This window comes from Chiroxiphia lanceolata, chromosome 23, assembly GCF_009829145.1.
Source record: "Chiroxiphia lanceolata isolate bChiLan1 chromosome 23, bChiLan1.pri, whole genome shotgun sequence".
Taxonomy (NCBI): Eukaryota; Metazoa; Chordata; class Aves; order Passeriformes; family Pipridae; genus Chiroxiphia; species Chiroxiphia lanceolata.
The window spans coordinates 6594654-6620066 of NC_045659.1; the positions used below are offsets into that span (position 1 = coordinate 6594654).

At 46.8% G+C, this 25413-nt stretch overlaps 1 protein-coding gene across 1 annotated transcript in view; it reads right to left on the minus strand.

Annotated features, from left to right (window-relative positions):
- The window catches only part of ARHGAP32 (Rho GTPase activating protein 32), a 184284-nt gene that overhangs the window by 119159 nt on the left and 39712 nt on the right, over nt 1-25413 (minus strand). Inside the window, 3 exon segments of the mRNA XM_032709480.1 lie at nt 16442-16526; nt 16940-16981; nt 18001-18092. Coding sequence (XP_032565371.1) covers nt 16442-16526; nt 16940-16981; nt 18001-18092 — 219 coding nt within the window.

Genomic DNA, 25413 nt, shown 5'->3' on the forward strand with positions numbered 1-25413 from the left:
AATTTTTATCTTCCTGCATATAGCATTTCATAAAACTGCTGATTTTCAAGGAAAGTGCATTAAGATCGCAGAGTTAGTTACAACTATCTTTTCTTCTCTGAGCTCCAAAATCCATTAAATTCTGGGGGAGGTCAGTGACAGTTTTAGTCATAGTCTACTTTTCCATTTGGTGGAAACAAGCACATTATTCCTGTGAGAGCACTGAAAACTGATACAGCCCTGTCATTCCAGGCTATTAGTCTCTTACTCACTTCTTCTGTTTTCTCCCCCACTAAATCAATATTAACATTTTTTCCACGATGATAAGAATCAAAGTCCCTGGAAAAATGCCTTCTAAACCTCAGCTATCAGCAGGAGTGCCAAGGGAGAAGAAAAAACAACACAGAACCTCCAGAACATTAATTTTGATGGGGGGAAGAGTGCTGTGGCAAGGAGAGCTTAATTGGCTTAAGGGAGTCATTGATCCTGTCTCTCTGTCACATTTTCTAAGCACCTTTTCCACTCAGATACATTTCTGCTGTGATTTCTCACCTCCTGTCATCCAAAGAGAGGTATTTGTGTTCTTTGAACTGTGCTGTGCTGAGTAAGATTTCATTTTGCATGTACAGAGCAGCATTTCCAAGGAACCTGCAAAGGCAGGAAACAAAACTTCCTAAAGCACATGAGGGAGAAGCAAACACACCCTGAGGAGCCTGGAAGGCAGGAGCACATTTGGAGGGGCAGGATATGAATAAATCTGAATTCCCATTAGGAACTGCAGCTCCTGGTTTTTATGTAAGAGTTCTGCTGGGACATGAATAAATCTGAATTCCCAAGAGGAATTGCAGCTCCTGGTTTTCCATAAGAGCTCTGCTGGCACTCAGCCCCACTCTGAGCCCTCTCACAAACAGGACTCAGAGAGGAGGGGAGGTCAGAGGGGCAATATCAGCATTCCTGAAACTGCAGAGATGGGACACAGTCTCCTCCTAACACCCTCCTTTCCACAGACCTGATTCCAGAGGCTCAGGAGAGTATTTCAGCTTATCCTGGTGAGTTCCTGAAGTCTGATTTCAAATCGGTCCCTGTTACCTTTCAGGAGCACTGGAAAACTTGCCATTATTCCATGTTCCACATATTAACTCTATAATTAGGTAGAGAAGGGTCTATATTCTTTGAGCTACTGCTGTGGATGCACAGCCCCCTTTTAGTCTCAGAGAATGAGCTCAGTGCAATAAGGAATCCCAGAATGGTTTGGGATGGAAGGGACCTTAAATCTCATCTCATTCCACACCTTCCACTAGCCCAGGATGCTCCAAGCCCTGTCCAACCTGGCCTTGAACACTTCCAGGGATGGGGCAGCCACAACTTCTCTGGCCAACAACAACAAAATGTACCTTTCAAACTATGAAACAGGCTCTGTAGGAGAAGAAATTTTGCTGGCTCAACGTGCACAGGTTTATCCTTCCCCTGCAAGGTCTGCAGGGTCTCCAAAAGGCTTGTCCAATAAAACCAAATGACCCTGTCCCAGGCAGTGACCAGCAGCCACACTTCTTTAAAGCTTCAGAAACAGACTGGAAGCAAAAGATGACACTTCTCTGAGCAAGAACTCGCAGGCCCAGGCCCAGGCCCAGGCCCAGGCCCAGGCCCAGGCCCAGGATGGGAGGCACTGAGTGGGGAAGTCACTGTTACCATGAGCACCCCGAGAACTTCCCCAGGACAAGCATTATTTATCATCTGGCTAAATACCAACCTCTCCTGCTGACAAGAGGAGCAGCAAACGAAGGCAAATAATGTCCCCTGAGCTGGCAGGAGGAAGTGATAAAAGCTGAGGGGAAACTTATTCCATTTCCTCCCATGACCCCCCAGGTGGGGAAGATCAGCCCCCACTCACCTGTGTGAGCCAGGCTGTGACACCAGCCCTGGGCTGGGCCTGCACCCCCACAGAAAACAAGGGTCAGGCTGGGACTAACCTGCCCACTGGATGCATTTTCCCAAAACACAGCCCCAGCACGGGCTGCAGGGCTCCCAGGGCCTGCCAGCAAAGCCCAGCATTTGCAGCTTCCCACTCTGCCAGGCTCGGGCTGGGGGAAGGCGCCAGCAGGATTTTGGGCACACAGTGTGCCCATCATGAGAAATTATATCTTAAACTTCACACCTCAAATCTGCCCCCCTCCAAGAACCTTTTATTAACCAAAGAACCTGCAAGTCCACGTCCCACAGCTGGTTCAGAGGCAAACCTGACGTGTTTTCTATCACCACTTGCATTTTTATACAAAAACTTGAGCAAGTGCTAAACATGGAATGGACTAGATGGAAGCACTCTTCCTTCTGGGAAAGGGGGGCTGGGAAATGAGCAGAAAAGGTACTTGGTCAAACTGATTTTCTAAAAAGAAAAGTTTTCCTTGGAGTTAAAACTTCCCTCCTTAACCAGATGTTGCATAAAAACTTCAGCCAGACTAACAGGCTTTAGCAGGAATCTCCAAGGTACTCCCAAAGCTTGGATTTATTGCATCTCCCCCACTCTCCATGGGCACAAACACACCCATCCACAGGTTTCTGTGGACTCTCACAGCTCCAGACCGTGTCATGGTTCAGCCCCAAGTGTGCTGGACAAGCTGTGCTCTGCTTGTCCTCTGCTTTTCCTTTGGAGAAGGGAGTGTCCCAAAGTACCTACAGGCTTTGGGCAGTACCCAACTCATACCAGGAAACAGAATTCAAAATACAGCTGGCAAGTAATTGAACAGTTGTGGTGGGTCTAAGGCCTAAATATTTTCTACATATTGACAAAATGTGATTCCCCACTGCAGGTGTTCACCTGCTCTGCACAGTAAATATTGCCCAGATTGCAGAGCAACATTTATATGAGCTGCAGAACTAGTATAAATCAGTTCAGACAAGGCCCCATAACCTCCCTCACACACACAAACATGATGTTTTAACATGAGATTTTACATTTATCCTGCAATCCCAGAATCCCAGAATGGTCTGGGTAGGAAGGGACCTTAAAGTTCATCTCACTGCACCCCCTGCCATGGGCACCTTCCACCACACCGGGCTGCCCTGAACCTGTAATCCATCCTAGATGGCACAATTAGACCTTGTGTGGGAAGGTCTGAGTGCACTTATAATTAAAACATCCAATGGCATTTACAGGAGGAAATCTGAAGAAAAAAAATTGAAAGAAATGACCCATGAAAGTAGTTCCCCAGAATCCAAGCAGGTGGTTATTTGCTCATCCCCCATTACTATGTGTCCACCAAACTGGGGATGGGGGGAGAGAAGGAGGGGACAAAGGGCAGAGAAAATGCCCATTTATGCCACATCCTGGGAAACTTCCAGGACTCTGACAGTGGGAACAGGATTAATGTCTTTATCATTAGTTAATTTATCATTAACACTCTTCCCACCCAAACAGAGGTGCCAAAACATTGGTAGAGATTCATACAGGCACCACTACGAGCCTTAAAATGAGTGGGTTTAGTTTTATCTCAACCAAATTAAGGAGGAAAATCTCTAAGAAGAGACTGAAAATGAGATGTTTCATCTGAGGCTCCACGAGACTCAGAAATTGCCCAGTGGTTGATATAAAAAGTTCCAGCCTCTCCAATTCTGATGAAAGGCACCTCCCAGCAAACACGAAGCTGCTCCAACTCAGCCACTGGGAGTGGAACAGTTGACACCACTGCCACCAATTTTCAGCTCTGAAAAGAAATGAGATGGGGAAAAAAAGACTGAAATGATCATGTTGAAATCTTAAGTCTTAAGCAATTGTGGGAGAAACTCAAGTTTCTTTAAACAAACAAGTTTCCTCACCCTGGTTGAGAAAGCCTTGAAGGTACTTGTGCACTCAAGGGCTTGCACAGCAAAGTCCCTAAGGAAAAATGACACTTATTTTGAAATTTTTAATCCCCACAAATTCTAATCTTGTTCTGTAATTCAGTGATATTATTTCTTAAAGACATTATCTTAGAAAGTGCTGTCTAATGTCTGAGGTTGGTCCTGATGATCTTGGAGGTCTTTCCAACACTAAAGACTCCAGGTCAGTGCAGGGACATCAAACTCATCCCATGGCACTGAACAGCATCCCGTATTCAATATTCATTGTAACTTCTAACAGCCAAAACACAAAGGGAGGTCGGGATTTTAGAGCTTTTCTGGTCAGTTTTAAGATGCTAAAGGTGAATTCCCGCTTAATTTTGACTAGAATTGAAGCTCTTAGTTCACTAAATAGGCTTAGAGCATGTCAGGGGGGGTACAACACACAATCCTCTGGAGTAAGGAGAGGAGTGCCAGGACAACAACAGAGAGTGTCCTGCAGCAGCAGCACGGGCCATCCAACCTCCCCCTCTGATACTGCAGACACTTCACTAACACTGGGGTTTCTCCAGTGATTACATGTAAATGTACAGCAAACTCACACACAGAAAGGCCACGTGGAAAACATGACACTGCATTTTCCAGGACACAAGCACACACAGGAATTCCCTTGTTACTTGCCTGCCACAGGTTATTTATTTCCCCTCCAAAAGAACTATATCATGTGTAGTCCCAAAATCCCTGGGAAGAAAGAAAAATGCCTTCACAGATACAAAAATGCAGCTTCTGTGTGGTGACCCAGTGAAGGGCAGCAGGAACAGCAAAGCAAAATGCCTTAAATTCAGTGTATTAAAGAAATTACCTTGTAAAAGCTTCATAAATAGGATGATTTTTACTTTCGTGGAGTAGTTTGTAAACCACGTGCTAGTTTTTTTGAGCCATGTGTCAGAATCTTAATTGATTGTGTCCACAGGATGGACTTCAAGAGTTAAAAACCTCCAGAGGATGGACTTCGAGAATTAAAGAGTTACCTGCACAAAGGGTCACAGGCACACCTGACATTCCGTTTTCATTTTTAATTTAGAAAATTCTGCCAAAATGCCAGAGGCAGAAGATAAAACAGTAAAGATTATTAAAGAAAAAGATTGTTAAAGAAAAGAATATTTTAGCCTTTGAATTTCCCAGGTAACAGTTCAGGGAAGGTGGGTTATGAAAAACTCAGGTCACACTGGAAACGAGTTCACACCCTGGGAACTACCTGAGAGCTTCTCATGGGAATTGCAGAGCTGGACCTTTAGTTTTAAACATTTCACTGCACCTTCCAAACTAAAAAAGGGTTTGGTGTAATCCTGCCATAACCCTGCCCTGTGCAACGTTTGGGAGCTCCCAAAACACTTGTTCCTCTCACATCCTTGTTCTCCTCGGAGAGGCATCTACCTGCAGCCCCCCCTTGTCCAAACTGGTGCAGATTTCCAGGGAAATGGGTCTCCCAACTCCAGTTACTGCCAGTGTTGAACTCCAACCTGGCCCAGCCCCCCTGGAGTCCCCTGGGCTGCCCCAGCAGTGACTCAGTTCCTCCCTGGGCACGTGAGGGATGCTCAGGAACCCCAATTAATGGCCAAGCCCTTGAGTCACTGGGCAGGTGACCAGTGGTCACAGTGACAAACTGGGGTCAAAGACAAACTGGGAGAGCAGGGCCAGGAGCTGGACCTTGGTCCTTGTGGGTCCTTTCCAACTTGGGCTATTCTGGGATTCTATAAAACACCAGAACACTTCCAGAACAGGCTCCCAAACAGCTCCATACTGGGGGCAAATGAGACACTGAAATTCTTATTTTGCTTTCTAATATTGGTATTAAAAATAAGTTTGGTACTAATGACTCGGTAGTTTCCAAAGGAATAATGAATTACCAACATTTCTGTGTAAAATAAACATTCCTCTAGAGCAAGCACTGATGCAATAACTTGTCTCAATGAGCACACAAACAATATAAGATGTTTCTTATATTTTCCATAGCTCAGACCACCTTCAGCACATTTAAATGGGAATAAACTCCTGCCTGTGGAGCACCAGAGCACACACACAAGCCTCTGAACCACACAGCACAGGGTCTGTGTCAAACACGCTGTAATCAACATTCTTTATTCATTCTGTATCAGTTAAACTTATTATTATTGCTACTCTTGCAGATATAGTTTGATTTACAGCGGCTCTTTCATCCTTAGTCTGATCGTCACAACTTGAAAGGCACATGCACACATAATCCTGACAGAAAACACATCAGCCACATCTTCATTGGTTTTATAACAGGAAAATAAACCATTCAGCCATATGATGCACAATTAAGAATTAGAAAAGCATATTCTGTTGTTAAAAATCCCAGTATTCCCTCTCTCATGGGTTATGTTAAAAGCATAAAAGAGAAATTTGGAACATTCTTTTCCAGATTGTCTCTGAGAGAGTCGATGAACGGCACAAGTTCAGTGTCTTTGTGATATCAGAGAGGCCTGAAAAGGTGAAGGAGATCCAGCACAACACCAACAGCTCTGCAAAGATCCTCTGCTGACTTTAACTCCACTCAGTTGAACTCAGTCAAAACTTGAGGGACACAGGGAGGCTGAGAGGAGTCTAAAGGAAGGAAGGGAACAGGGGAAGTAAAGCCCAGCCCAGCTGGCCCAGGGTGTGCTCAGGGTGCCCCTCAGAGCTCCATGTTCCTGCTAAAACACATCCATAATTCACAGGGCTCCAGACTGAGCTCCCAAACTCCAGCCAGCTTTGATTTCATTTCCAAGCAAATGGCAAAGCAGAGCCCAAACCAAACCCTGAGCCAGGGGACCCTAATGCCCCTCCAGTCTCACACCTTTCATTAAAGCCTCAATAACCCTGAATTTCCCTCAGCTCAGCAAAGCAGCACCTTTGTCCTAATATGACATTCCCTCCCTTCCCTGCAAATCCTTCCTGCCCCAAGGCTCCAGCTCCCAGTGGGTTCCCTGCCCATTCCAGCCTTGCTACACCTGTAATTATTGCAGCACTGAGCAGATAAAGCATGATTAAATAATTTAAAGTGAATTCCTGGGTTCACACTGTAAAAATAACAGAAGTTGTTTGGATTTTTGAACTATTTCAAGCTGGTAAATGGGAACTTGGTCCAAACTCAGGGCTTTTAAAGCCTGAGTGTTTTGACATGTCGTTCTTGCAATAAATAAGGTTCACACTCGAGCATCAAACAGAGCAGTGAATTCCACAGCTGCAGTGCAAGGCAGATCAGAAGAATTTCTGTGGGTAGCTGAAGATAAACTGGCAAAACCAGGCAATGCCACCTACCCAAAAAATGCATTTTCCCACTCAATTTGGTTTATAACCATATTTATAAGTTTCATCAGTCTTTCAATAGAACAGAACAAATTCTAGGGCAGGTTCGTGGATTCTGGACATACATAAAGTATTTGGCACTAGGTATTTTTATTTCCAACTGATAAAATACTGGATTTGTCGGTGTCTATTGAGCACCATCTTCCCTCTGAATTATTACTGATAATTCTGAGTGTGATGGTGCCAAAAGCCCCCTCTGCACTAAGAGGTGTCAGCTCTGACTGCAACTCCCAAACCAACCCCTGAGCCTCCAAAAAAAACGTTTGGAGGGGCTTTAAACATCTCTGTACAGACCTAAACAAGCTTCTCATGAAAGCTCCTTCTGGGAAACGAAATGTCTGAAAGGAAGACATTCACAATGACGGTAAGGGACATCCTGCACCTTAAAAATACGTCCCAGATCAAGTAAATGATGTTTTTTTGATGTTTCTCTTACTCATCTGGTAGAGGGATGGAAAGACTAGAATAGAATCAAAGTTTGCTTTGATTCAAGGTTAAGAGATAGAAGTTACACTTCAGGAGAGGGGGTCTGAAAAAGGCAGTGAGAGCATCACAGGCTTCTTCATGTAAGTATTTGACTTTAAAACCCTCAACCACACATCCAGTGGCACATAATGGAACCAGTCCATCTCCACTGGCTGCTGCTTTACCAGGAAAACAGCAACTGGAATGTGCAGGTTCTGCTGCCAGAATGGCCAGGAATGAGGAGGCAGAGGCAGCAACTGCTGTGTTTGGAATCCTCAGTGGAGATCCAAGAGCTCTTTGCCCTGGGTGCCCAGGAGAGCTGAGGGTCAGTGTGCTGCCTGCAGCACATGGAAGCAGGAGCTCCACCTTCTGCTCACACACCAGAGCAAGGGATAAAATAACAAATATCTTCCAGTGCCTTCTAGACACACACCAGGACCTGGGGATGGGGAGGATGTGCCTCTGTGTGTGTTTGTCCTTTGAAAACGAAAAGTCTGCCTGAATTCAGACCCTTGGGAAGGTTTCTCGTTCACAGGAGACCTGCACAGACCCCTCTGCTGCAGGGATAACAAACAGCCAAGGTGAGGGCTCAGCTCAGCAGATCTAAAACCCCCTCTGTGATCCCTGGGCAGCTGCACAAACTGCATCAAGAACCCATCAGAGCAAACACTTTCCCATGGAGTATCCAGACACCTCAGGGCTCTTCCCTGTGCTCCCTTCCCTGCAGGACAGCTGCTCACAGCACAGGGCAGGGCCAGGCCTTTCCTGAGCAGTCCAACACAACTCTTCTCTGATTTTATAACGAGAGAACAATGTTGAGCCAACACACTCCATCCCTGGTATTACTGGGGACAACAGTGCTGATTTTCCAAGATTGGAAACTACCTGGACACCAGCTCATGGAACCATCCCGAGGCAATGGAGTGTGCAGGGTTCCCAGCACATCTGGAGCACAGATGGAGATGTCTGGAGTGCTCAGAGCAGCACAGTTGAAGCAGCAAGGGATGGCAGAGCTAGGACAGGCAGGAAAACAGATTTTGCAGGATCAGGATATATCCTAGAAACATGAAATCACAGAATCCCAGCATGGTTGGAAGGGACATTAAAGCCCATCCAGTCCTACCCCCTGCCATGGGCAGGGACACCTCCCACTAGCCCAGGTTGCTCCAAGCCCCGTCCAACCTGACCTTGGACACTTCCAGGGATCCAGGGGCAGCCACAGCTTCTCTGGGCAACCTGTGCCAGGGCCTCCCCACCCTCACAGCCAAGAATTCCTTCCCAGTACCCCATCTCTCCCTGCCCTGTGAGTTATCCCAGCCGTGCTGCTGTCTCAGGGAATGAAGGAGCACATTCCCAGTGGCAGGACAGGGACAGCCCTGAGCTGAGCTGAGCTTGGGAACGAACATTCACCAGCCCCCAGCTGGAGCTGCCCCTCCTGAGCTCCAGCTCTGCCCTCAAAGCCCCAGAGTCTGGCCCAGGAGCACAAACAAACTGCCCCTTCTGGGAGCAGCTCCAGCAAACACAAACAGAAATGCTCCCAAGGAAGTTTGGTTTAACAGCTCGTTCATCCCTGGCCTGACAAACCCCCCGGGCAGCACAAGCACAGCCCTGCCCCTACAGCCCCGGGATCACACAACGTGCCAGCCATCAAATCACCCTGGCACAGAGTCCAACATCATCCTGAATTCCAACACCATTCCTGCCAACAGCATGGCTGACTACACACAGAACCAGAAGGGATTTAATCTTCCTTCGAACTCTGAAACACCAGCGAAACAGGGATTACTTTTCTGGATTCTCTCCAGACTTTTAATATATTTTAATTATACCTATAATACATCTTTCTGGTTTTTTCAGGTCATTAAACCTCAAGGAAGAAAAATTTTCCGAAACAACACTGTTCCAGCTACTAATTAAATCAATTTTAATACTTTTCTGTGCCACATTGGTAAAGATGATTTATGAGGGTGGCAAACAGCAGGAGGTCAATGCCAAAGTTAAAGCTGGGCTTATTACACCACTTTAAGATTTACTCTTGCCATCAAACAGCACCGAAGACTGAAACTCCACAGCTTGCTGTATTTTCAGTATTAAAGGCAGGGGAAGGGAAAATAAGGTGGATTCCTGAAGGAGTTCAGTGTTTTCGAACTGTTGAAGAAATAATTGTACTGAATCAACAGGTAAAATCTCATTTGCTTCTTTATTTCTGGGTTCCAGCCCACCCTTCCATATATCCAGCTCAGCTTAAAATATAAACATTATATCAGCTTAAAATAAAGAACGCTGATGGAACAAGGCAAGGCTAATCCAAATAAATAAATCAAGATAAATCCTGACAGAAACTGTGGGAGGCCACTCCATAACCAGGCAGCAGAGCGATGCCACCCAAATTACCTTTACTTCATAAAAAAAGACAAAGTATTGATTTCAGAATTGTCAGTCACAGGGAGCAAAGTGTATAATTCACTTTAAAATGACTTAGCAGTAACTCCACATGGGAACACATGGAGCTGGATACTCCTCTATGGATCAGGGTCACACCTCCACACTCAAAGTTATCCTTCCACTAAAAACCCAGGGATTTCTTTCCATTTCACTGGGAAAAAACTCAAGCAAGCTGGAATTTCACAGGTGTGATCTTGTTCCAGGGAAGCATTTTTCTGAGGAGTTATTGGTGAGCTGGAAGCAGGATCAGGAAACAGCAGCATCCAAAAACTGAGGTGAACTGACTCAAATATTTTTCTGACATTTTTGGCACCAAAAAGCCCAGCCTAGAGACTCCACATTTTTCACATTTGTTGGTCTTGGCAGGAGGCTGTGGCAGTTTTCAGGGAGCTGTGGCTGGAATTATTAAGTTCATAGAAGCAGTTCCCACCTACACTTCTGAACAGTTGTTTTTATACACCCACGTCCTCAAAGCAGCCCTTGCAACATCCCCATCACCACTTCGGAAGTCAAGAGGGAAGAAACCACATGGAAAAGATGGGGAATGGGAGGGGAAGGTCTTGGTTTAAAGGGGAACATCTCAGAACACGGCCTGGTCATTGTGGGAGGAGATGAACAGCAGCCAAAATGAAGGACTGAAAGGAGCCTCTCTTCACATGCAATTCATAAAGACAAATAAACCTCAGCAAAATTGCCTTTTACAGCACCACCGAAACACCAAAATTCAGGCCAATTTTCATGATTTTTACTAAGCACTTCCATGCTTTAGAGGGATTTGGGTAGGGAACTGCTGTTTCATGTTTTGCCTTTAAAAGTCAATATTTTTTCCTTTTTAAACACTTTGCAAATGAGTGGAATAAATGGAGACATCACAGTCTGTGGCTGCTCAGCAGTGCCAAGGCACTGACAGCATCGTGCCCACAGCAGGATGAAGGAGCCCTCCTGCACTGCAGGCTTGGGACCAAACCCTTGCTGGGAGAACATTTGAGCCAAGCTGTCCAACCTCAGGCAGGGAGCGTTCCCCATCCCTGTTTCTTCCAGCTGATCTAAAGAACTGCTTTTAGCTGTGGCACAAACTTCATAAACCACCCCACTGAACTCCACTCAAGGGTATCTGCTCAGACTTCACCATTTTTGTTTCCTTTGCAATCCATCCCAGGCAAAAAAACCTCCTGTCTAATGAACAGAGACACTTCCCCAAGCACAGTCCCCCCTGCCCTGGAACATTAATATAGAAAAGGAAAAAGGCAAACCAAAGGATGACCCCGAAAAACATCTTCTGAACAGGCTTTGCTGACAACAGGCACAGAAGGGCTCAGCTGTTCTTTGGGTTGTTTCTGACTGTTGAGGCACGACAGGAAAATCCAATTCCAGGGGCTGAAGGTTGGCTGGGAGGCTGTGCCAAAGGCATTCCCACAGCACACAATGCTCCTGGTCCTGACAGGAATTCCTGGCAGCTGATGCCTCCACAGGAGGAAGTGATTGTGCTTCAAATACTTCCTTCAGCACTGATAACCCCCTCCTGCCACTGGGCCACAGCTGGGAGATAAGGAGAGGATCTTCCAGCCCAGAGCCAGCCCTGCCCCAACAGGGGGTTATTTTTAGAAAGCAGCAAACACAGAGAGACAGAGACTGTGCTGTTTGAAGTGACAAATCTGTGTCAAATGCAAGATATTGGAGTGAAATAAATGTGCATTACACCATTTCCTTAAGCAATGGGCTTTTCAGGGAGCAAAGGATATTATCTGGGAAGCACAGAGCTGATCAGCTCTCTGTATTCCATCAACAAAACCTCCCCAACTAAACAGAACTTCCTAATTCTTTCAAGTGAAGAACCGAGTCTTTATTTCTGGCAGGAAGTAAAGATATTTATGGAATACCTGAGCGCTGTTTCTCCTATTTATATTAATGGCACAGAGCACTAATAAAGTAAAACCACATTTCAGGGAACCATGGAATGTCCTGAGTTGGAAGGGACTCACCAGGAGCATTGAGTCCAACTCTTGGCCCTGCACAGGACAGCCTAAAATCCCACCCTGTGCCTGAGTGTTGTCCAAACACTCCTTGAGCCCTGGCAGGGTTGGTGCTGTGACCACCAATTTGCACCATGTTAAGGAGGGTGAATCATTCTACTTTGTCCAAGTTAATAATGACATGGGGGGTTGCTGAAATAATTCGATTCCCGTGCATTAACAAGCCCTAAAGCTCACCATGTCAGACATTGTGACACAGCTGTCCTGAGACACTCAGTGACATGGGAAGGGGTTCAGCTGAACAGCTCCCCAGCCCTGGGACACACCACCCCAGCCCCTGGGCTGAGCTCCCTCCTGCATTGCCCCTCAGCCGCAGCAGCCTCGGCAGGAGCTGCCCTGGCTGGTGCAGGACCTGTGTGGGTCAGCAGCTCCCTGGGGAACAGCTCACACCCCTCAGGAAGTTCTTCAACCAGCAGACACTGAAATTCTGCTTACATTTCATAAGCTGCCTTAGGTACAGCCTGGGAGCTCATCTGGAGTTCCACTGGGACGATTCAGGCACTCCGGAAGTTCAGTGCATGGGGAGCCCTCCTGGAAGAGATTGAGGACTCCCAACAGAGTCAGGGCAGGCTCAGGTTGGATCTCAGCAAAAGGTTCTTCCCCCAGAGGCTGGTTGGGCACTGACCAGGCTCCCCAGGGCAGTGGGCACAGCCCCCAGGCTGCCAGAGCTCCAGGAGGGTTTGGCTGATCCTCTGGGGCACAGGGGGTGACTCCTGGGGCTGGGCCTGTGCAGGGCTGAGGTTGGACTGGATGATCCTTGTGGGTCCCTCCCAAATCAGCATGTTCTGGGATTCTGTGACCTCCACCCTTCAGTGTCACCTGCACACTCAGGTGCCCTGAACACCAACGTGAGTGCAACCAGGACTAGTTTGTACTTTAATAAACTGACTTTGGATGCTCTGGAGAGGCATCATAGACAGGCACTGGCCAAGAATCACGGAGAGGCAGCAGAGATAAAGAGAGAAGGAGCCCAGCAGAACCAACCCAAGCCAGGCTGGGTAACCACACGCAGTCTGGGTAACCAGACTGAGACTTTTTTTTAGCATACAGTTATATTAATGTCTCTTTAAATTATAAGGGAAATTTAACTCTGTCTCAGTCTAGAGTTGGTTCTTAATGCAAACAAAAAGGCTATGGGGCCTTATCTCACATTTTTTAAACTTGGTGAATTTGAAGCTGCCTCAATAGGTCCCATACCTGATGAGTTATTTTCAGTTATTTTTTCACAAATCTGAGAGAAGACCAAGAGATAAGAAACAGTTTGCACTACCTACATGGAAAGTGCTGATGGTGACCATCAGCTCTCTGTATTCCAGAGTGTGTACTTTTATCATTTTATAGGTTTAATGACAGAGAGTCTTCTGCACAAATGCAGTTTAACCACTTGGAAATGACCTTCTGTTTGTATGGAGATTTTCATGTGGACTTACCAGCGATGTATTCAGTGAGTGACAACCAGATCCAAAGATTTAAAGAGGAGATGCTTTGTGTTTTAGTTAAATTGAGGAGAACCATGGTCTCATGGCATCCCCTTGGGCCACACAGAACACGGCAAGGCTGAGCCTCAGCTCTAAACATTTATCCCACATCACACACAACTCGGGTTTACATTACAAATTAAAAATCAATCATGCAGCCTTACAAAATAATTGCTGTAATAAACATAAGGTATTTCAGCAACACACCAGTGAGGTTTGGGCACTGATGCAACCTATGGAGCCCAACCTGTAACTCCAGCTCTGACATCAGCTGGTGAACCAGCAACTTCCTGCCCGTGCAACACATGCCTTGCTGACAACCACAGAGAAGGGGAAAACCTTGCTGCTAAAGTAGCCTGGCAGAACATTCCTGAAGAGCAAAAGCACCCCAAAATGCACTTTGTTCCATTAGTACAGTGCTGGGATAAGAAGAGAACAAATCCCTTCTTCTCCATCTCAGCAAGTTATTTTAAAACATCCCATGAGGTGAAATGCCAGGATATTAATACCTCTTGCACCATATTATACGTGACATAAACGTTACAAAACAACCTGAAATTTGGCCAGGCTGTTAATAGACAGCATTACACAATTCCTGACACAGCCACATAATACTGTACTTCTCCCATGCAAATTTTTAACAGTGAATAGATTTTGAAAGGAGTTTCCACCCACCAGCCCTCAGATGCAGCTCAGTAATTTGCTATTAGGTGCCAAGCTGTCACTTCCCATCACTCCAGCCCACTGCCATTCTCTGCTCCACCTCGGGAGCACAAAGGAGCCTCCAACCTGATTAAAATGTATGAGCCCTGTGTGAAGCTATTTTTAAATCTGTAAACTAATACTGCTGTTGTATGAACAGCTTTCATTTCTTTCACCATTAATACTGGTCTTCCAAGGAAAATCTGCAATGCCTTACTCTTCTGGACTTCAGGAGCAAAGCTCTTGTTCTTGAGAGATTTTTAACCATTTAAAAAAGTCATTGCAGTGAGGGGGTCTACCAGGAATCTTGCTCAGGAAAAGGAAGGAGTGAGAGGCACAGAGGGCCTGAGTCACCTATTTAAGCAGAAATTTTGCTTTAGGAGCACAAATAGTTAAAAATGTAGGGTTTTGCAGAGGATGATGTGGTGGGAACAGAGAACTGACCTCTCAACACACACAGTCTCAGTTTTATGACAGTGCTTCCCATGCTGCCATCAACACTGTCCTCCTGGAACTACAGCACAGACACAGAGAGGAGACAGCTCAGGAGCTGAGATAACCAATAATCCAGCTCAATAATCAATGCCATTTTTCCTTCCTGGGCTATATCCTTCCCCTGTTGCTGTTTTTCAGGCAGATCTCCTCTGGTTACAGTTGCTGGTCTGGCTGTGCCAGAGGATCACTGAGCAGGAGGATCAGCAGGGGAGCTGCAGGAGCAGCAGTGACACCACAAAAGCAAGGGTCAGACTCCTCCTGTTTGGGAGAACTTGCCACCAGAACATCCTGCAGGAAAGTAGGGAAAGGAAGTATTATCTGATTTTGCTTCTCCCTCTCACAAGCACAAAAATCTCAGCATATCAACCCAACAGGTATTCCCTGCCATCCTGAAAACATCCCAGGAAATGCTTAAACCCACGAAAGAATTAAATTGTTTGTCAAAAATGCCAGCACCATGGACAGGTTGTGCTCCCTCTCCAGCTCACACACTGTGCTGAACATCCCTGAGTGATGGAAAGGAGAACTCAGAGGAGCACAGGGTGCAAAACACCCCGGGTGTTCATTCCTGCTCCCTCAAATGACTGAACAATTAGTGGTGTCAAATCAGCAAATTACCAGGAGACAAAAACCAGGGACATAGGTAGATCACATTGTTCCTACACACAGAAAATGAAAATAAACAGAGTTTGCAGGGACTGCTCCTGTTTGCCCAGCAGCCCCTGTCCCACAGACCTGTCAGAGCTGTGTCCTCTGTGTCCAGCTTTTGGTGGGACTGCTCTGCCCAGTGTCTGCAGGGCCCACCCAGACCTGACCTGCTCAGGGCCACGAGGTTGAGGAGCAGCACATCCCAGCCCTGAGCAGGACCAAGCTCCTCCTCAGTGGGAATTTTACAGAGTTAAAAAAACCAGCTGCAAATTGTGCCTGCAAAGCTGTCAAGTACTACAGCAAGAAAAGCTGTAAATAATTCACTCTGGATTACAGGAAATGTTTTACGAATGAAAAGGTTGTAACCTCTCTTTGCCTACAAGGCTGGCAGATGCTGGAGGCATTTCTGCTTCTCTAAGTGCAGAACAAAATGTGCCCTGTTTGTGAGAACAGCAGTGGCTGCTGGATCTGAGCCCTCCCTGGTGCTGCTCCTGGAAAATGCTCCTGCCTGTGTTCCTGAGGGGTGGATCACGCAGGAGCAGAGCTGCACACTTCCAGAATTGCACCACTGCCTTGGATTTTGATGACACAGCTGCTGCAATGCACAATGCAGAGCTCTGGGAGCAGAGAAATGTGATTTATTTGTATTTACATCAATCCATTCACGCAACAGTTTAATGACACACACACACACACACAAACTGAAAATGCACATGCAGTGATTGCAGATGACTCAATAAGGAATGTCTAATGAAGCCTTAAAACAGTGACATCAGTCAAATCCAGTGGGAATAAAACCATCTCCAAGCTCAAAGGAGAGCTCCACGTGGCCGAGAGCAGATTCTGGCCCAGCACATGGAAGCAATTCCAAAGAAAGACTCTACTGCTTTGACTTCTTACTAAACATTCGGCACCAAACTCAGGGCAGGCCCCTCTATTCCTCCACACCAGGTCAGTTGGCAGCCAAGCACAAGGATGTTTTGGGTATAAAGGAAATGTGGGACTCACCTGTATGTTGCCAAAATCCACGTTTTCGTAGTGGAAATGTGCACACTCAGCCATCTTCGGGAAGTGCCCCTTGGTGAAGGATAACCTGGAGCACACCAAGAGCACACCATGAGAGGGATGCAGAGCACTGCCATAAAACACAATCACTGGGATAACACAACAGCTTCCTCATCCCAAAGCCAAGGGAACAGAAGGATAAATAACAACCTCCTCATCCTGCAGCCAAGGGAACAGAGGGGTGGGTTGATGTGATGCACCAGAACAGTGGGGAAAGGAACCGAGGGAGAGAGGAGAAGTGCAGTGCCAAGTGGCTTTTCCATTGCATCCCTGGGGAACTGTGTGACATTCCAGCACCACCAGAGCCCACTGCATCCCTACAGAACCCTGTGGCATTCCAGCAACACCAGCAGCCTGGGGACACGGAGCAGGGACAAGCAGTTGCAGCTCCACAAATGCACATCCACAGCCTTACACGAGACACAAGGAAAGCAGAATTACCTGTGAAAGGCATCACAGCCCATCAGTCCCGGGGGGATGTATCTGAGGGTGCAGAACAAACTCTATTTATCCTTTGCCTCTTTCAAATCCAAAAGTCAGGCATCATTATTCCCAAGTGTCTCCAGCTACCCTGGAGGCTGCCAGGGAGCTCCTGTGGCTCTGCACATGCTCCTGCTTCTGCTGAAGCTATTCTAGACTCCAATAGATATTTTGGGGGGGAGCCAATGAGATTGTCATTATCTTGCTCTCTCTTCCCACGGGAATACAAGTGGGAAGGGAGATGAGCATCTGGCTGCTCATCACCAGAACAAAGAGCCACTTCCCTCACAGCAGAGCACGGGGAGAGGGGAGCTGAAGGCACAGATCGATCAATATTGGGGAGTTCTGGGCCTCAAGTCAGCACTTTTAGCAAAGTAATATTGATTATTTTTGATCCCCATTGCAGGTTTAAAACCTTAGCTGAGGAGTAACTTGGGTTACAGTCTCTGGGAAACAATAAGAGAGAGAAATATTGCATAAACCCACAGGAAAAAAAACAACCCGGGGGATCAGAGAAAAAAAATATCCCTTAAAAGGAAAAATTGGGTAAAATCCATTCAAATGAAGATACAAAGAATGCAAAAAGAAAGGAAAAGAGGAAAAATATCAAACGAAAAATATATCTAGGCCACCCACTTGTCCTGGTTTAGCTTTCCAGAGCATAGGGAGACAGAGAAAATGATGTCATTTACACATTGCCTGGGCTTCTCTTCAAATTTCTTCTCTATGTTTTTTTTCCAGTTTCAGGAAGAAATCACAGAAAAATTAACAACACTGTAAGAGTGAGGTTCACAACTCTACCAAGCTTTGCTTCTGTGGCCAGAAACAGGTGAGAGAAGAGTAGAGCCTCTCCCATCCCCACTTTTGGATTACGTCAGTCAGAATTTTGTTTCACATGGATTTTGGTTGCTCTGCTGAAGATACTGTGAAAAATCGCTGCTGAATTCCCTGTATTGCAGCACAACAGCTGAACCCCAGGATAGTGAACCTGGAACAGGAAAATCAGAGAAACGTGCTCTTACTTTTTGACATTCTTCACCTTCATGCTGGCGGTGCTGCCGCAGGAGCGCAGCGGCAGCTCTCCCGGGATCTCAGGGATGTCAGCTCCTCTGGCCTGCAGGAAACAGGGAAAAAGGGGGTTAAAGTGTGGCTGCAAGCTCTGGACATCTCCCTGCTGAGCAGGAGCCCGTCTGCTCTGAAGGACAAACCCCACATGTGCTAAAAGTTGTGCTTCTGCCTTTTTAACACGGAAAACTGACCCTCAGGATTGGGATCTCGGATGGGATGATCCTGACTGCGAAGATCTCTCTCCCATGCTGCAGAGACTTGCTAATTCTTAGCAATAACTGTGAAATCCAGTGTTTAATTCATTACTGCTTCTGGTTCTTAAAGGGCAGATTTTCAGAGGTGGGAGTCAAACAGACATTCCCAAACTCCACACTCCGACTCCTCATTAAGGACCTGGTTTTCCAGGCATCTGTGCAGAGGCACTGAAGCAGCTGGATAGCTCACACAGTGGAAAACCAAGTTAATGCCAGAGCTGCTTTCGTGTGGGAGGTGACCTTTTAAAATAGAGGTTTGAAGCTATTGGTTTAAGTGCATGATGATATTATAACTCCTTAATCACTGGAACTGAATTACTTCAGTGAGGCCAGAACTCCAAAGTCCCTCCTTTCTGTTCTGTCACACTTTCCCATCCTCTCCTTCCTCCAGCTGCTCTTTCCTGAGCCATGAGCTCAGCTGGGCTTGGATTCTCCATCCCAGGGACTCTGAAACACTGCAGGGGCTCCTCCTGCTATGCCAGCCCTGAGCTCCAGAGGAATGAAGGGGTTCAAGAGAGGCTTTGATGGAGAGAGCAGTGACCAAACAGCAAGACCAGCACAGACTTCGCAGAGCAGGAGGAGAAAAACATGGTCCCTGACATTGGGAGAGATGGATCATCAGTGATGTGGGTGAGACCAGTTGAATGAGCTTTTTTCTGCTTTACACAATGCACTACAAACCAGGAATCACATACCAAAGAGTGAGTGCTCATGAAGAGGAAGAAAGAAATGTCAGCATTCCTCCTCTTACAGGCCTGGAAAAAAAAGGTATTCCATCCCATCCATTCTACTGGCAGGAGTAAAGGGATGACTGCTCTGATGGCAGATCCACACTGCTTCACCCAAAGGTCTCTGAGCAGTGATGATCAGCCCCAAGGCTGTCACATGTAACAATAAAGCTGGATGATGCAGTGGGAAATGTGGAACAATTGGTCCTCACCCTCAGAACTTTCCAGCTGGCCCATCCCAATCCCAGCTGGCAGCCCTCTCATGGGATGAACAGCAGGGGAAGCTCCGATTTTCCCTTGCCATGGGTCCAGTGTCCCTGTGCTTCCCCTCCTCACCAAGAGCTGCAATGGGTCAGTCAGAACCATCCCCTGCCTGTAAATCCCACCCAACAGCAGCAGAGGGAGGGACTGACCCCCAAGCTCCAGGCAGGCTCAGGCACAGCTACAGCCCCTCATCTCCTGAGGGTCCTGTCACAGTCCCCAGACACACATGGGGACTTTGGGTCCAGTTCACCTGCTCTACACAACTGGAGTAGGACCATGGAATCCCAGGAGGGTTTGGGTGGGAAGCCCATCCAGTGCCACCCCCTGTAATGGACAGGGACACCTCCCACTAGCCCAGGCTGCTCCAAGCCCTGTCCAACCTGGCCTTGGACACTGCCAGGGATCCAGGGGCAGCCACAGCTACTCCGGGCAACCTGGGCCAGGGCCTCCCCACCCTCACAGCCAGGAATTCCTTCCCAATATCCCATCTAACCCTGCCATCTGGCAGTTGGAAGCCATTCCCCCTTGCCCTGGCACTCCAGACCCCTGTCAGTGGTCTCTCTCCACCTTTCCTGTCGCTCCTTCAGGCACTGGGAGGCCACAATGAGGTCACCCCAGGGCCTTCTCTTCTCCAGGCTGAACAATCCCAATTTTCTCAGCCTTTCCGCACAGCAGGGCTGCTCCAACCTTTTAAATCATCCTGGTGGCCTCCTCTGCACAAAATCAACCAGGCTGCAGGAGCAACCATTTCTCCCTTGACACCGGGACTCCAAGATGACCCTCACCAAACGAAAACAGAGACAATATTTATTCCCTTAAATAAACCTGTCCTGGGCTGCCTGACTCCTACTGAGCACACAATTACTTCAGGATGTAATAGGACACTTGAGAGTCTCATTGTGAATTTTAGCATTAAGAGGATCACCAATTTAATAAACCTTACAGGTCTTTTACATCAGAAAATAACTAATTACAGGAATAAATGTGCCATTCCCATAAGCTGCTTTAAGGCAAAGCTGGATGTGCTTGCTTAATTTTTCTAAAGGAACAGAATTTGTGTAGGAAGAAAAATAGTTTTTCTCCTCCATCAGCAGTAGGAGCTGGTGGGATATAAAAATAGATAAACAATCTGACAGAAAACGTGGGCTTTGAGCCAGTGTGCAGCAGTAGGCACAGACTACCCTGGATGTGACTCAAACAGCGTGGGCACAGCTCACACCCCCAGAGCCCCAAATGCCAGCAGCTCTCTTGGAAAAACTTGTATTATCCTCTTCTTCCCAGCTGAGCTCTGTCCAAAGCGTGCTGGAAGGAGATCTCTGCCTGTCCCCTTTCCAGCAGTCTTATTGTCCATTTAACTGGACAATGAGATGCAGTAATTAATACACTAATTAACTTTCCCACTTAGACCAGAGCTCTCTGGACTCTGCTGCAGAACAAGGCTCTCCAAGGCTCACAGCTGAGGGGAAAGGCCAGAACTGATCCTGTGCAAGCTGAAATCTTTACAAGGAGGTACCACAACAGTAGAAAAAAACCTGGTTGAGGAGACAGATACCAAAATAGAAACTTACTGCAATTTTAGCAACCCCATTACTCCTAAATAACCACAGCTCCTTTCCATTCAAAGATACATAGCTACATAAAATACACTTTATTTACCCCGAGTTTGCACCTATTTTGATCCCAAACTTGGCATGCAACGTCACCCTAAGTCACTCTCCCTTACAAACAAAAACAAAACCCTCCAAATGAGATTTGTTATCTTTTGTGCTTTGTGCCACAGTAATTTCATTTTAAAAATCATTTTGAAACAGCTGGATTATTTGCATCTGAAAATAAGCTACCTGGCATCATCAGTGGCTTCTCCCTTGCCTGCTCTCCATGTCTGGCTGTGCTGAGGAAACCTGATAATTGCAGAGCAAATCTGTTTATGCAAATTGTTCAGTCCCATTGTCCCAGCTCAGTGTCACTGCTGCACCAACCTGGAACCTGGTAAACAAACCAGGACTGGCTCCAGAATGCAGGGAATTCATTTATCAGCACCCTCAGGCCTCTCCCCTCTCCTGGGAAGGGTTTTGAGTGACACCACTTTACCAACCCCCCCCCAAACTAAGAAATTCTCCCACCAAAAGCCCCCCAATGACTCTCCTTGCAGGACAGTATTGGAGAACTTCAGTGTTTTGTCACAGATCCCTGCAGGGCCTGTGGGGCAGGTGGATCCCACTAAATCCTCTGCTCTAAAGCCATTCTGGGAGAGCAGCTCTCTGTCTCTGATGGACCCCAGAATCACGGAACTGTTCAGCTTGGGAAACATCTTCAGGATCAAGTCCAACCATCAACCAGCACCACCACCTTGGTCACCACTAAACCATGGCCTCAAGTGCCATATCCAGATATTTTTTCAACACTTCCAGAGATGGTGACTCCACCGCTGCCCTGGGCAGGCTGTTCCAATGCTTACCCACCCTTTCAGTGAGGAGATGTTCCCAATATCCAAACTAAACCTCCCCTGTTGCAACTTGAGGCTGTTCCCTCTCGTCCTGTCCCTGTTCCCTGGGAGCAGAGCCCGACCCCCCCCAGCTCCTCCCTCCTGTCAGGGAGTTGCAGAGCCAGAAGGTCCCCCCTGAGCCTCCTTTTCTCCAGGCTGAGCCCCCCCAGCTCCCTCAGCTGCTCCTGCTGCTCCAGCCCCTTCCCCAGCTCTGTTCCCTTTCCTGGGGATGTTCAAGTGTCACTGCCAAACTCCCAGGGAACCCAGGAGTAGAATCCAGGAGCTCTTCCAGATCAGCATATTCAGCTTTAAGCACTTGAAATTTCTGGTCCTTTTATTTATAACCACGATTTGGGAAACTTCAGCTTTGTGCTCTGCAGCACACAAAACCCGAGTCATAAATAATTTATATCCACCAATTCCGCTGCATAATATGAAAGGATTTTCTCCTAAAAAGTCTTCTTGCATTTATCAGAAAACATGTCAACCCGTCTCCCTCACATCCTGAGACATAACACAACCTGAAAATACGTGGAACACCAAAGACAACAGCCCAGTGAACACGAGGGGATGGAGTTTCCACCTTGGGATCCTCGACAGGGGAGAATATCGAAGCAATGCAGAGTCCACAGCCTCCTCCTGCTGCCAAGAGCTTACACTGGGATGCACAAGAAACCTGGAATCCTACATGTAATGCCATGGAATACATGGAATCCCACCAGTAATCCCATAACTGTCTTTCCACAACACTGCAGAAAGAGCCCTGAGGAGGTACCACGGGTAGGATACAAGACTCAGCAGGTCAGGATGGACCCAGGACACTGAATCCAGGTGGGATTTCTGCAGGTGGGAATTTAATCCGAGAGTAGCTATTAGACAGGTACTAACTCTTCCTACTGTCAGTCTCTCACCAACACCAGTTTGGAGGGACCAGATTGCTCTGGGTTCTTTCAGCACATGGCCTTGTTTCTAAAAACAGAGAGCTGCTTCCAAATGCTGCTCCGTTTCCATGACAGTCTTTCCTTTACATCATCTTCATTTCCCCTTCATTTTCCTGGAGGGAAAAAATAAAAAGAGAGGGAAAAACTAAACCACCCATAACTCTTCAGGAGTTCACCTGGAGCACAATGAAGGAAGAACTTTGGTCCATCTCAGGTTCGTGCTCCCCAGCCTCCAAAACACTCCAGGCAGAGAAAGCGCTCTCTGCTCTTTAGATGTTGCTACAACTATCCTGGTCCTTCACAATAAATAAGTCAAGGAAGGAAAGGAAAAATGCTTTACTAAACCAAAAGTCACCATGTCTAGGCTGCTCCAAATAACTCCAGAGGAAAGGTCCCAGTTCTGCAGCATTCATCCCTAAAAGGATTAAGATGTGCCAAGCACAGCAAGGCTCCACCTGGGTCAGTATCCTGAACAGCAGAAATGGATGGGAATAGATGTACAGGGGCAGCATGATAGAAATGCAAGTATTTCCAAGTTCTTCATGTTACCACTTTCCATGGATTCATTTAATGGAAGCCAATGAATTGCCTAAGTATTTTCAAGCACCATGTCTGTGTGACATTAACACATTGCAGCTGCACTTTTCAGAGATATTTGGACACATTTAAAATGAAGAATTGCACCTGGTTTAGGTACCCAGGTCTGAGAATGTCATTTAAACAAAAATATGTGCTCATTATACCACAGCAGCTTTACCAAAGACACAAAAAATCAAATTAAATATCCCCCTCCAATTCTGCATTTCTTAATTGCCCAGAGAAACTGTGGCTGCCCCATCCCTGGAAGAGTTCAAGAGCAGGTTGGAGCAACCTGGTCTAGTGGAAGGGTGGAATTAGATGAGCTTTAAGGTCCCTTCCAACCCAAATCCTTCTGGAACCATGTGATGTTCAGTGCTGTTCATGTTCTCATCACCAGAGCGCAGCACGGGCACATTCCATAACCACCCAGATAAGGAACAGCTCTGAGATCCAACAGAAAGGCTCAAACACGTTTTTCAGGATGAGAAACCTTTCAAATTGTACATGTTTTTCAAACTGAAGCCCCCGCTTGGTGCCAGTGTCTCTCTCCATCCCTGATGTGAGGACACAAGTCCCATCCACTCTGGCGCAGGGGCGGCTCCAGAGCAGAGCTCCAGGGCAGAGCTCCAGGGCTCCAGGAATCACAGCCAGGACTGACTTCTTAATGCAGCTCTCAGTTTGAGGACTGTGCAATGTGGGGAAACAGCCAGAGGTGCCTCTAAAACCTCACGGCAGCTGAGAAATGGGACAGAGGAAAGCCACTGCAAACACGACAAGTGCTCCCAGGAAGGAAATCTGAGCACTGGCAATGCCCAGTCTGAACCCACGGCTCAGAAACCTGCACTCAACAAAGAACACACTGGCATGTGCACCATTTGTTGAGTTTAGAAGTTTTAATTGCATTTTCCATGCTCTCTGTCAATGCTGAATTGTTCTAGGCAGTACTTATTGATGGTTAACAGGGAATTCTTCCCTATCAAAGGACCACACAGGATGTGCATCTTCTACTCCAGCTTCTCTCCTCCAAAAGAGAGGGGAAATAAGAAAAACAAAATACCCCACTTTTAATCATTGCCATGAGCTGGCAAATTAAGGCAACCTCTCATTCCTGAGACTTAAAGGAGTTGGTCCAGGGCATCCATTTACCATAGTTTAAAGGATCAGTCTGGAATGAATAAATTCTTAACTATTCATCTACTGTGTTTTCAAATAAAGTTCTCCAGCTCATGGACATGTGGACAAAACCACCTCCAGCTCCCACATAAAACAACTGAAGTGGAATCCCAGACACAGAATAAGCAGCTTGGCAGCTCTGAGGACTCACTTTGGCACTGTCACTGTCCCTGTGACCAAGATTCACCTCTGCACAGCAGGTTCATTTTACGTCAGGACAAGATTTCCCACATGAGGCTGTAAGAGACACATGGCCTTTCACTGATTCTCTGCACATAAATCCAATGGCCCCAAATTATTTCCAGCAAAACAGTCCCCCATTTGGATTTTCACAGAATCAATAGTTTTAGAGATGCACCAAGCCCAGCTGAATGGTTGGTTCTGGGGTCAGCACAAGCAGGGTAACTCCTGACAGCTTTAAGTTGGGATCTGCCATTCCTACAGTGAAGCCTGATTACCATTCCCAAAGCTCTGAGCCCAGGAGCTGCAGGGTACAGTACAAGCCTCACACAAAGGCACACTGGCTCAGGAATGTACTTTATTTAAGAACAAAAATCCCGCATACAATATGCGTGGGAAAGGCAGCCAGGGTTAAAGCTCTTCTTCTGCACAGCCTACAAAATAAATTGGAGAGAAAAGCCCTAGAAAATACAACAGCCAATGAGCACAATACTTTGATTCCAGTTTCTTGTTAGTAAAAAAAAAAAGCCCCCCAAAATCCCAGCCCCTGTTTCATTCTACAGTCTGCTGCTGCCCAGAGGGAGGAGGGATACCAAAAAAGCTTGGGTATAAAAGGACAAGTGGAGCTTTGGGTTGTTATGGTAGAAAGCAATTTCTCATCACACAAAAACTGACAGGGATGGATTCAGCCTCAAAGGAGCAAATCCCACTCCTGTAAGTCCCTGGCCACAGCAGTGATTATGCAAATAACAATGTGGGGTTA